Here is a 14,464-nt window from a genome sequence, read left to right on the forward strand (position 1 = left end):
GATGGCGTAAAATCGGCCGAGAGCTTTCTAGCTCAAGTGAGTAAATATCATTGTTTTGACCATAAACCTTGGAAAAGCATATGTTTCAGTGATAGAGTTTTGCAAAAACCATCAGGTACGTGAATGATTGTTTGATTATTCAAATATACCTTGTTTTGTTATATTTAATTGTGATAATGGTGGGTGTATTTCATGAAAATGTCAAAACGACGCGCCATATTGCGCGAAACGTCAAAGTCTAGTCGGGAAAGTGAGGTTATGTTAATCACGTCCTGAGTTTACGAAAAGCGATATTAATATTTTGTCCGTGCTTTTACTAGACATGAAGGGATTTGTTTCGGATTAAATTTGACGTAGATATTATAATATGATTCGCGCTTTTGAGGTTTTGTGGCCGTGTTGACACTGAGAGATACTTATTTTAACAATAAAGTTCATTTATATTTAGTGACCAGTTAAAAGGTTTGTTTACAGATTATGCTATTAATATACTTTGAATAAATTATTAATACTTGCGATAAGCTATTAATGTAAACCATTTATTAGATTGCTACCGTGTTTAAAATATAGTTGTCTTATGTACAAAGGACGCGTAAAAATATTTGTGAAAGCTTTTTTCATGTTTCCTCTATTAATAAGTAAATAAATAATTTGTATATTTAAGTAAAATTTAAGAAAATAATAATGTCTATAAATTGAATAAAGGTATTCTATAATAACCAGATCATGTAAATAAAAAGATAGAGTTCGAGATAATCCCCAAGCAAAACCACAATACAGTTTTGATTTTTTTTAAATATTATATATCTTATCTTGTGGTTTTCGCAGTTATGAATGATAATATTTTGCATATGTATATCATATATAATATTAGAATTCATAGTTCTCAATCCTCGAGCAAAGTAACGGATTCCAAACATCAAGTCAACATTAATATGGTGTTTTTTATGGTGTTAACTGTCAATTCTTGATGGAAATACATTATATTAATTGAAATAAAACAGAATTATGTAGTAATAATTTCTCTTAGTTAAATATTAATCAGAACCGGTTTCGTCAGTTGACGACCTCCCTCTGAAGCGGACGGAAGCGGTCCTGATTAATAAATATTACACTAAGAAATTACTACTATATATTTTGTGTTATTTTAATTAACTATTTTAAGTGACCTGATTGGAGTTGATAACATCATAGCATCGGTAACAGGGCTCGACACGCTTATTAAACTTTGGAAATGGTTTGCGATTTATTTTGACGGTATAGTGCAAAGTTTGTAAAAGAAAATTCGAAAAATTAGCTCATCAATTCATTAAAATAATGTATCATGTAATAATCTATGACATGAGTATTTTTATTATATTGGCAAATTTGTTTATCTGTATGTATACAGTATAAAGCATTTACAGTGACATATCAATTAAAATTATTGTTTTACCTTTCAGAATTATATAAAATAAAACATGAGGCGTTTATGGAATACTTAGAAAAATCATGCATTAAATAATTTTAATCAAAAGTCAGCTTGTAGATCTTAGAAGAAACGAAGAACAAATAAAAATTCAAAATGATGGAACGTTCTGTAATTTTGTGCTTGATATGGAAGCTTCTGAAATTACAGAGGCTTGTAATTATAACAATCTTAGTGCTATGTTTTATTATGACTCTTCAAATGCTGTGCCATAAGTCTTCACCAAACAATCTCGAAAATTCCATGGACTCCATGTCCAGCGAAATGATCTCAGTTAACGGAAAAAAGAACGCCAAAGATCTACCTGGATTTTTCATGTCCGGTACATTGCCGGCGGAAAATGGAACCTATTGCCGGTTCAACTACGGACTACCAGAAAAGCTCAACTGGGATGAGATCACAGTAACAGGGTCACCTCAACTGGGAAAGAAAAGTCCGTACAGAGTTATATATAATGCCATAGAAAGAACGATGCGCGATAAATCATATGTTGTGGGACAAGTAACGTATGCTACCCATGTCACTCCAGAGTTTCTTTACCATATTGTTGAAATTGCAAGGTTTTGGGACGGCCCTATCAGTGTGACAGCTTTTGTTCCTGATTACGATTTGGATATTACAATGAAGCTATTCACTCAACTGTGTAGATGTTTTGACGGTATGGCAAAAGTTTCACTGCATTTTATGTACCCAGAAAATGACATACCCAGATTTTTGGATCACAATCATAACCACCACCCGAAACATAAATTTAAAAGAGAAATTGAAATAAATAAAACGTCGTCTATTTTTGATGTTTCATTTAACAAAACAAACGTTTTTAATAACGGTACTAACAACTTCACGACACAAGAAAGACCAAAAACTCGGGTTGGTACACCAAGGAATAATGCAGTGCTCTCGTATGGAACAAAGAATACCACAGCTCGTTCTAAATCCACTACATTTGACAGCAAAATGTTTTTGGAACTTGAGAAAAAAAAACGGGAGAATTTTATGAACATACGATTCAAAGACTGCTCCATTCCTGATATGGGAGAAACCAGAACGTATAGATCAAGACATGCAATGATTTACCCTGTGAATGTAGCAAGAAATGTCGCAAGAAACGCGTCAAATACTCAATATAACTTGGTGTCAGATGTTGAAATGATTCCAAGCGAAGGTCTCGCTACGAGGTTTACCATAATGATGAAGAGGCACAAGATTAATGGGCACTATGGAGTCATCCCCAAGTGGCGGTTGGCGTTTGTTATACCGGTGTTTGAAGTGGAGGCTGGTGAAGATGTTCCAAGGAATAAATCAAGGTGGGTTAGCTTTGATTCTTTTTCGTGTCATCATTTTGTTCAAGAGTGTGTCATTACAATAATTAATAATTACATATTATTCAATAATTCATGACAAAGACAATACACACCTCATCTTTGACGATGGAATACGGTGAAGTCTTTAGAAAACATGCCGCTGGCAGCGCCACCTGTCAACATTTTGTCGATGCGGTCAATATTGTTTTTTTTTTTTTTAAATATTATTATATCCCGTTTACACGTGCATGGATTTACTGCTGACAGTACGTATTATGACGGCCATAACAAAAATAATTACAAGATAAAAAGAACTTTTTTTATATAACGTTTTTAAATTTTCTGTTGAATCATATAAACTTGACTTGACTAGCTTAAACGATCAAAAAAATTTGTACGTGATAGAAATAATACTGAAATGTCATTTTGACATGTCATATTGACATGTCATATTGACATGTCATATTGACATGTCATATTGATTTCCATAGTAATGCACGTATATATTATTAATTTAGTTGCTAGGACCCCAGACCCCTAGCAACCAATAATGGTGTCGAAATAACTTTTCATACAAAACAGAATTAACTGAAAATTAATTTAATTCTACATAAAGATGGCTTAAAGTATTAAAAAAATTCATTGGCATCGTGTTCTGATATCTAAAAGTTTCAAATGTCTAGCTAGTTGGGAAGATTTATTAAAAATCGATTGCAAGATTTGTACCGGACAAAGAACCACTGGAAAAAATAAGAATACGAGCTAAGAAAAATGTTGTAAAATGCACGTGTAAAGACATATTATCGTGAAAATAGCAAGATTGCATGCGTGGATTAAAGGACAAGGACAGTACCAAACAAGGACAATCGAGTCTCGCTTACTCTTGAAGAATGATATTGGTGAAACAGTAAGCACTTTTACGTGTAAACAGTTATTATCGCGATAGTTTAAAATACACACTATTGGTGCAAGTGAATCCTTGCAGGTGTACAGGAGCTATAAGCAAAACAATCGCATATTTTGACATTTTTTCTTTCCGAGATGCATGCGCAATTTATTAATAAATAAATAAACTTAACCACCCAGTTCATAGAGTATGAATATAGGTACATACGTATTTTAGTTGCTGATTTATTTTCCAAGCTGAAAGTAACAACGGTGCAAAGTTATATATTCACGTGATTCAACAATATTGTGTGTAACATATTAATATTGAAAACAATGCACACCCCGGTTTCACTGAGCCACTGAAAACAAGATAAACAAACAGTTATTTTTAACTACTAAAACACTGTCAAAGTGTGTATTGTCATATTTTTTTGTTATAATTATGTGTCTTCGTCCAATATGCAGCCTTAACCATTGTTATTGATAATGATTAATGACTTATGGTCTTTATGTATGTGTGTTTTAATAATTTATACCTTAATAATGTTAATTACCCGAATAATTCTGATTAGGGGGAATCCGATCCCGAACCAAAATTCTGATCCCAGGATTTCGGGATTACAATTTGACAATCCCGGGATTGGCACTTTTTTCCATTGTAATATAAAAAATTTATATTTACAAATAACATTGATAAAATTGGTCATAAATAAATCTAGTATAATTTATACTATTTAAGACATTTATTGTTAATATTGTATACGTTCAATTTTGGAAATATATAAGTTTAATGGAGTAAAAATATTGTATAAATAATAAATATTAATATGAGATTGCTGTTTCTGATAGTAAAGACTTAATGAATGGGTTAGCGAGATTTAAAATAGTAAAGCAAATCATGGTGTACTTATGGCCTTTCCGTTTCATAAATCTAATTAGTCAGCCAAATAAGAAACTGCCGTAAAACGTATGAGATCATGGTGGAATTACTTTGTTAATAGTGCAAAGCATTGTTTTTTTCCAATCTTTCTCATTTTTATTAATTTATGTGAAAAAATAAAATGAATCGGCAACTTACACACGGGTATAAATCCAACTTCATTCAAACTCAGTTTATTTCTAATGTAGTTGTTATTAAAAGTATTTTTTCTGTTATATTTTCGTTTTTATTTTATTTTCCATAAAAATTGACAAAAAAAAACAATCCCGAAAGTTTCGGGATTATGTTTATCAATCCCGGGATTCATAGGTATCGAAAATAGCTCGGGATCCCGGGATTGGAATCCCTAATTCTGATGGTACTATACGATATTGGAAGAAAACTTATGACTTATATTTTTCAGCCTTCAACAACTATATGCTGAAGGAAAGGCTGTTTATTTCCATCGCTGGGTTTGTGGGCATTGCCAACGGATACCCGATCTTCAAGCCTGGCTGAAAGAAGATCCAGGCAAAGTTTTAAAGGTAAGCATCTTATTTATTTTACAGCCTCTGTCCGGGGACCAAAGCGTGGGAGATATATTATCTCGCTACGTTATTTAGATACGGTCACGGGATCTACTCGCTTGTACGCATGCCCGTTCTTCTCATAGATATATGTAATTGTAAATGGACTGATTCTATTATATATACCTACCTGTATTCCTAAAACTTATTAACGTAGCGCCACGTCATAAGATTAGGTACTTCGCTATCGCTTAATACTAATATAAACATTTTATATATCTATTATAATATAATGTGATGTCGTTGCAGAACGTTACGTAACATTACGTATGAGGGTGGAAGTAGTCCGCAGACAGTGCAATGTGTAGATAGCAGTTAAAACCTAAAGAATTACAACATTTTAATAATTCAATATTTTAATAATTAGCAAAACACTGCCGTGCGAACGGACATATGATCGCCTTCCGCCGGCTGAAGAAATGCTGACGTGCCGGGTGTCAGTTGTCGCATCACAGGAATGAACGAGTAAACAGTGCATTCCTGTCATTGTGTCGTGTGAAATCCATTGTTAGATTGATAACGTTTGTACCTTGATTAAATTTCGCAGACAAAATCCCAGGAATCGATCCGCAGTGTGGGAACAAAAACAATAATTTACCCACGCTGTGGATAGCATTTTCTTTGTCTATTTTCAATATAAAAACAGACGTGGCAATCCAACAAGAGATCAGTACCTTAAATTCGTTCGTCTTAATCACACGCTTCTCGCTTCAACGTTAGAACAATTTTTATTACAAACACTATCGTCGTAAATCTAGTTTATAAACTTTATATTGTACAAGCTGTAAATTGAATTTGTAATTTGTGTTAAGGGATAATAAATTTGGGGAATTACTTTTATACGCATCAAAACCATCTGATTCTATTCATCACCTACCCTTCATCACACCATCCCTTGCAACACGTATGTTAAAAATATCTTATTTATAAATTATGTTGAAGAAAATTAAAATCTCAATATTTTAATAGCTGACTTTGAGCTTAATGCAAAACTATATACATATTTTTTAAATTCAACAACTAGTTCACACAATTTGAAAGAGTAACATTTTTTTATTAAACATTCATAATTTTATTTCAAAACAACTCAGATGCATATCTATTAGTAAACATCTTTTAAAATAAACTAAATAACTCGCATCCACTGAGTTTGCAATAATGTGCTTTACAAACTAAACCAAGTGTGTTCTATCTAATTATGACGAAATTAATTAGTAGTATTTATACATCTTGAAGCCCTTTTAGCAACCGATATTTGTAGTTTGAATCAAGGTACTAATGGGTACTTACCTTAATTACTAGCTGACATCATAATCTTTCCAAATTTTAGTTACTTGCACTTTTTATTTACTGAATAATTCACAAGATTGGATGCTGGTTCGAGTCCCGCGGAGGTTTTTTTTTTCAAAAGTTTTTTTATAGAAGGTAAGTATTTTTAAATTATATATGTTATGCAATTTTAGATGTTATTATTAGTTAATCAAAATTGGTTACAAATAAGTAATGGCACCTAAGGTTTCTTCAGAGATTTATGTAGTTCTATCTCTAACTTGTAAAGGAAATAAGATCAGTTCTGTGTGCCTCTGGTCTATATCCAGTAGACATTATCATATTTCATCAATCATCGTAAGTTTTTGCTACCCTAAATTCTATTCTACCGTATATACCAATATAATATTTGGCTTCAATCTCCAGACTCGATCAATACACTCTTATAACAAGTAAAAACCTCTTCTTATCGTGTTATCCCCTAACGGAGGTCGGCCACCATTAGGGTGATTTTTGCTTTATTGTCTACTACCTGGAACATTTCGGTGAACTCGTCCTAATCACATAAGTTATTATGAGATTAAAGGCGGCTTTATCTTCTGCTACGTTTACTAGGTATTAATATTTCCATGAATGGCAACTTGGGGAATGCTGTAATTTTGTCCTCTCATATGTGGCCAAAATACTGTAGTTTTCCGGTTTTGACACTACGCAAAACTTCTCGGTGCTTTCCCATTCGATTGAGAACGTCAAAATTTGTTACCCAATGAGTTCAAGGAATTTTCAGGATGTGTTTATATAGCCACAATTTAAATGGCACTCATAGCTATCTCAATTTTTGTTTTTATTTGTAGAGACTGGTCCCATTTCTCAATCACTCAATAAGTTGGGTCACACATTTAATTGGTTCACTATTGATAATAAAACTTGTGTTCTGCGTTGCTTTTTTTGACACTTTTAATAATTTCGTTTATTTACTGCTATGAACTAGAGGTGAGTTAGAAATACTGTCACCAGTTTGTGTACTCAAGTCTCGGCATACTACTTCCCATACTCAGTACGTGTGGCCCAATAATCTTATTTCAAGAAACTTGTTCGAAGTTCAAACGCATGCGATGAGATCATCGCCGTGACTAATTGGTACTGTTGGTATACTTTCAATACTATTGACATTAGATGCTCGCGAGCGTGATAACATAATACACGTATGTCGAGCCGTAATATACTCAACTGTCATTGGCGTCATTGCTCTCCCTCTCTCCCCAGTTGTAAAGTTGGTATAGTTAAAGACAGAACGCCACGTAAACGGTAATTCATTCTACTGCTCGATTTCAACAACTATAAGATGGCGAAATCTCTAAAAAGTGTATGGATTAGGGTTGAGGTCCTCGTCGAATTAATACACGCCAGTTGAAATATAGCCATACTCGCTACAATTAGTCTTAATTGATTGGCTTGGAAATTCAAGCTCACCCAGTTATTCATGATTTAAATTAACAATAAGTATACAAAACTTTATATAAATGTCAAACGGCCGCGCAAATTTAAACAGACGCTCACTAGTTTTGACAGCTCAGTTTTTTTGACGTAAAATTGCGCGGGAATACGTTTAGTGTAGCCACCAATCTATGAAATATCTAGTTTTCGGTCAACCTATATTTTTAATAATAGCAACGCTATGTTTATTTAAAACCAATCAAAAGCAAGGATCAATGCGATTGAATCGTTGCGTGTAATTGCAAATAGTGTTTAAACATTGGTCACGACGGTTGTTGGATCGGGTTGGGTCTGCACGTCTGCCAATGTAATTAAGCCTTAACACACCCGGGAAATTTTAACGGAACACAGTTTGTGAATCACGGCTTAAGGATGGTATGATTAATATGTCTTCTTCCTGAGTAATATAACTAAAATACTGATACAATTAAGTTAGGAAAACTGATCAAGTTATTAACGACGTAATACGTATTGATATTACCAAAGATCCTTTCCCTTGGCATTATCCGATGGAAGTTACAAGTGAGCATATAATTGAATTGTAGATTGCCTATAATATGAAAGATCCCTTCAGTTTGATGGCGCGTGTTTGACTTGTAAATTTTAATAGGGGCTTAGTGTTGAATTAATAGGCTTTTCATAGCACGTGGGATGATTGTTACAGCCTGTACTCGTGATTGTTGGGAAAACACTCTACCCGGAAAACAATTTGTATTGTATAGAGGAAAATTTTAATCCTAATATCGTCGTATAATTATTTATAATGGCTATTATAATTTGTTTATTAATACGCAATACTTCAAATTTACAATACTTACATCATTATGTTTCCTTTGAAAGTGTCGTAAGTGCAGCAGTGCTGTACAACGGTCGAACGTTAATATAAGCTTTAAAAATCAGTATGCTTTGTGGATGAAATAATTCTGTCATGATGTTCTATATTTTCTCAATATGAGAATTAACATAATAAGCATAGAGCTAACAATGTATATACGTATCATAACATAGTATCATTTTATACAACTACGATCCACATTGAGAATAATTACTACATTCGTAATTATAGCAGTTTTTAAGTTAACAAATTATTCTTTTGTTAAAACGCACGTAAGAATCAACATAATATTGTAATTAATAAACATATTACATATTATTTTGTATTCCGTGAAATCGTATTATTTCAAACATATATTATCTATTCGCAGTACAATTATTGAAAATAAAGCCGTGTTTGGTTTCATATAAGATATCCATGGTACCTAGTAGGTACTGTTTGAAACTATTTCTCTCTCTACACGTGTGCATTATGTATGTATTTAATTGAATGGCCAGTTCACATTTTATTCGGTAAATTTTTCTATCGGAATTTGAAATTGAATCTTAATTTTGGATAAATTGCAACATTTTGCTATCCATGTTTCCCATTGTATATAATATATTTTATCAATATTAGTACATATATTATAATCCTATGGTATATTATATTCCAGTCAATAAAATAATACATGTTTAGATCAAAGGATACTGTTTTATAATATAATGCATGTAGTTGCCGTCCCTATTAGTTCGTATATAAGTACTTAAGATGGAGAATTATTCATACAACAATATTTTGAGATCGTGTTAATGTCCATGATTCCGAGATGTGTTTTACAAGGAACTCAAAAAATGTTAAGAGGAGCTATGTGTGCGTCTACCATGTAGCCCATCTAAATATAACAATCTCTAATATCTAAACATCACGTACTCATATGTTTCCAGCGTTTTATATACTTCGAAATCCTAAGCAATTTTTCCACTCATTTTCTCTATATCTCTAAAATGATTATTATATTCTTCTTGATAGATGTTTTTTTGTATTTCTCAAGCCTTTCGCCATCACCAAGAGGCAGTACCCTTACCACAGATGGGAGCCAATATTCATCGCCACCAAGCACACGCCGTGGTACAGCGAGACTTTATCTTGGGAAGGACGTCAGGATAAGATGACCCAGGTGACATAAATAATATAAACACATAAATAATCTAACTCGAGTTATGGATAACTTAACTTATCCATTGTTGAACCATTTGGCGAGTTGTCCAAAGTTTTATTTCAGTGGAAGAACAATATTATTTCGATTCGCTTGAGATTTCACAGTTGAATTGTTTTTATTTCTCTTTATAACTTCGTATAAAAGTCTTCGTGGACAGTTTTCAGAGAGGTGGTTTATTTTAAAGTGGTTTTGATTAGCGTCTTTAGTAACAATATTTAAGTTTACCATATTCAGGATACGAATTGGAAACCAACAGCTTCAGAAGAGCTATTATATATTTCCAAAATCATTAAAGTACGTGATAAAATATTTAGTCAGTTAATTATCCCGGGATATGAATTGTTAGGCTTGATCTTTTTATAACGCGGGTCCAAATGGTCGCGCTACCTGCTTCTTAGAGCGAAATATAGGACAAAAATTAAATCTTGAGATGCGGCAATTTTGAAAATTCATATTAATATTGTATCATCAGCGTCTCCATACAGCGCCGCCAAGCCAAAGTTGACATATTACACGCCCGCTAGCTGTGAAATCTCATTGATTGCGCAAAAAATTTTCAACAAATTGCAAAGAAATGTACCTTCGTACAATATGGAATATACAATGTAATGTATATTATAAAGACCATATAAAAAATAACTGAGATAAAACGCATAAATAACTTCTCATTTTTATTATTATCAAACTTCGAAGTGACGTAATATTAAAAAAAAAATCAGTGGCATTGCGTCTGCGTAGATATATACATAAAACAGTCTTATGGCGAATACGAAAAATATATCAAACAATTTATATTGTTCAGTATTTATTTGTAATAATCAGGAACCGATCGGCAAACAAATTATTAATACTAGAACGGATAAGTTTTTTTGAACGAGAATTTGCATTTAATTTTTGGCATAATACCTATGCATTTTAAAATAGACTTTGGGAGACTGGTTCTATGGACAACTATTTGCGAACCGGTCGAAAAATTCAGCAGGCCGGTGGTTGAGAAACACTGTTCTTAATAATTTAAGCTATGGCCTATTTTTGCCATTATGTGATTTTCGTTATTTGTCTTATTTATGAATATGCATGTCGTTAATGTTCGAGCCCCAACCAATAAAATCAAAATTTAAATAAGATAAAATAAATGAATTACTTATATATATATATAGGTATATTTTAAACTGGACTGAATTGTAATTTTAGTTATTTTTTTGTAAGTAGTAATAAAAAAACCTCGAGTGATGTAAAGTTTATTCATTTGAGATACTTTGTTTACAGATGTTGGAGATGTGCTTGAAATCATATGACTTCGTAGTGGTTAACGGTGCGTTCTTATGTCATTCTCCTGGAATCAAAACAAAATCCAAGCGACGCTCTTGGAGATACAGACACGAACTTGTCAATACTAAGCAGTACGACCTCATCGTCAAGGGATTGGCTGAGCGGTATCCGGCAAACCCGAAGTGTAGGCTTGAGTGATGCCACGCCCCTGATGCCCTTCATAAAGACGATGAGAAGGGTTTGAAATCACCCAAGACTGGAAGGCACCCAATAAAAGGTGACCTTCAAAGTCAAAATATAGTGCATGAAGATGAAATTCACAACGAGAATATAGCTAGTGGAACAACTACCGAGGAAATATATTATCGTTCGAAATCTTTGGCAACCAAAAATGTAGAGAATAAAAATGATAAAGATATCAATATGAATAAGCCAGGTGAATCTTTATTTGAAAAATTGATGATATCATCCGTAAATATACCCACTGATGAAGACCAACAAGAAAACACTGCAGTTAAAACTGACATAAAAGAAATGATAAAGGATCTCAAAATTGATCCCTTGACCAAAATGTGGTTGAAGAATGTGCTTCCTACATCAGTCATTGGACCTCTTACAATAAAAGATGTGGAAGGAGAGAATGGTAAAGACATAATTATCGAAGGTCTCGACGAGTCTATATTGTATAAATTAATGACTTCTTCTGTAAAATTACCAATAGCTGATAGTCTCCAAAAAGAAGAAGCATACTTGAAGGTTAGTAATGATGAAAATAAAGGACAGAAATCCACTCAACCTGGAAAATATCCAAGCCAAAACGATATGGAAAGACAATTTATGAATGATGATAAAATTGACAATTCAGAAAAGATTTGGTTCAATAGAGTGATGAAATCTGTGAACGAAGAACAAACAACCGAAATGAAAGGTGATTATGGAGGAATCTTAGATGTTACTCCAGAAAAGATGGCGAATATTGAAATTAAAGAATCAATAGATTCTGTAGATGAGACTTTAGTGGATAATAGCGAATTGAATTTTAAGACGACACAACCATATTATGAAAATAAAAAATCTTCCTCTTTAACTGCGGAGCAGCCATTTGAAGACGAGAATCCAGAATTAATTACACCTATAAATATGGATGCTGATAAACACGTAGACATTAAAGGAGAGACTTATAAGAATCAAATAGATATATCGACTGATGCAGTAAAAATAAAAACTACGGTTATCACATATGCTAAAAAGCCTTTAGTTTTAAATGAATAAATAAAAAAATACATATTCACTAGTTACAATCTGGGTACGGAAAGTAGCTATCTACTGTCAATATTTCAGTGTTTATGAATGTAGAATGTTGTATGTAAACGCTTTAAATGTCCTATAACAGGTGTATGTAATTATTGCAGAATATCATATTTAGGGCAAACGTGCCATACAATAAAATTTTGGATCATTCGAAAGCTATTATAAAGTCAAAGTGATTTCAATGATATTGAACATATTGGGTTAATACCTGATTTAATTTAGAATTTCAATAGCATGGACAACAAAACTAAGGCATCTGAAGTTGTGTATGTAGGATATAGTTTACACCTTTAAAACAATTTAGAAAAATGTGTGTCCAAATTAATCAATGTTTATTTTACAAAAAAAAAAAAAACAATCATAACAAATCATTAGTTATATAATATGTATTCACTCTAATAACTTTATTTCACTATATAAGTACACGTTTTTTAACGAATGCTGGCACCAATCAGAGGATCTACATTAGGCCATGCATTATAATATACAGGGTTTACCAGATACACGGACGATGTGAGTTAAATAATGTTTTTCAACAGTTTTTGACCTGAGATCATTTTTTATTTTTTTAAGCTGTAGGTAATATTAATAATTTATTGTTATATTTGGCTTAACAATCCTTGTGACTGGTGCAATCTAGCAAGTTTCTTAATATTAACATTTACAGTGAAAATTTTTATTGGTATTACATAGTAAACTTATAAACAAAGTGATATATTTAACAAACTATTAGTTTTATCTACTTTTTGTATTATTTGTTTAATGCGCAAGGCACAAAAATAAGTGACACTACGCAGAGCTTTTCTTTAAAAGTTCTTTAAAATAGTTAGCTTTATTATAAAATTTTATATAAATAGCGATACATTTTAGAATCTTAAAGTCAGAAAAATAGATTACAGTATTATACAATGGGGAACCTGTAGGTACAGAATCCATGTCATGTAATTCAGCAACACCGCTAAAATAATAAAAAAAAAAAACATTTACTATTGATGATCGCGAGTTTCGCGATCGCGGTCCAGTGTATAACTGTGTTCCAGACATCTTTATCCCGAGCTCTCTCTCTCACTCTCTCTAATCAATAAACTACTCTCATTCTTTAGTATATTATGTAGCTTAGAATTTTGCTGTATGCGCACTGTGATAATATCTTTATAAACAAATCTCACCGTGGAATGAAAAATGTCTAAAAACCACTTCCGTTATCGGTATGAAAAATTCATTCGATTCATTAATTAAATAATTATTATCGGCCATTTCTCTGGTAAACCCATAACACTTATAACACCTATAACACTTTTCCATACTTGTTTGTATACGTGAATGTTAAATTTAATATTGTCAAGTTTTAAATAAATTGATGTTGATGTAATAGTAAATAAATCATTATTTAATATACCTACCTACTGTAAACTCACTCAAGGGGATTATTGGAAGTATTATATTATATTATATTATATAAGAAAAACTATTATGTATCATATACATTGGCTACCAACAATTGGGATTCGAATACTAATGGTGCCAAAATGATATTGATGTAGATTAAATAATTAAAATTTGTAAATGTCATGTCTAATATTTTATTGTATGAAAACCGTTGATCGGTAAAGATTATTTATGTAACCCTTAGATAAAAAAAATGTGAAATATATGTTACACGTAGAAAAACAATTGTTTGGGATTGATAGTGGTATACCTATGTAATAATATTGTAGATGTTTTAAATAATTGTTTAGAAAGAAAGTGACGTCCAATAAATTGAATTATGTACCTACTATTAGGTTATTAATATATGAAATCTATAGTACGACCGAATCAACAACGCATTTTATGGGACTTTCTTTTATTTTGACTGGCAGTTATAAAAACATAATGGATACTATCATTATAATTTTTGGAGTATACACAAA

The 14,464-nt window shown here is 32.1% G+C and overlaps 1 protein-coding gene across 2 annotated transcripts; it reads left to right on the forward strand.

Moving 5' to 3' along the window:
• On the forward strand, positions 1 to 12,892 carry LOC147078047 (uncharacterized). 2 transcript variants are annotated; one of them, XM_085961143.1, is made up of 5 exons: positions 1 to 115; positions 1,443 to 2,775; positions 5,004 to 5,124; positions 9,801 to 9,926; positions 11,238 to 12,892. In XM_085961143.1, the coding sequence occupies exons 2-5, from the start codon at positions 1,565 to 1,567 to the stop codon at positions 11,436 to 11,438; spliced, it is 1,659 nt and encodes a 552-aa protein (XP_085817269.1). In that variant the 5' UTR covers positions 1 to 115; positions 1,443 to 1,564; the 3' UTR covers positions 11,439 to 12,892. The 2 variants fall into 2 exon arrangements, with proteins under 2 accessions (XP_085817269.1, XP_085817270.1); XM_085961144.1 differs by lacking the exon at positions 1 to 115 and adding an exon at positions 261 to 462.
• Positions 12,893 to 14,464: the final 1,572 nt, after the last annotated feature.

Source organism: Rhyacophila brunnea, unplaced genomic scaffold (assembly GCF_057557595.1).
Source record: "Rhyacophila brunnea isolate RB1 unplaced genomic scaffold, BYU_Rbru_1.0 scaffold_12, whole genome shotgun sequence".
Classification (NCBI taxonomy): domain Eukaryota; kingdom Metazoa; phylum Arthropoda; class Insecta; order Trichoptera; family Rhyacophilidae; genus Rhyacophila; species Rhyacophila brunnea.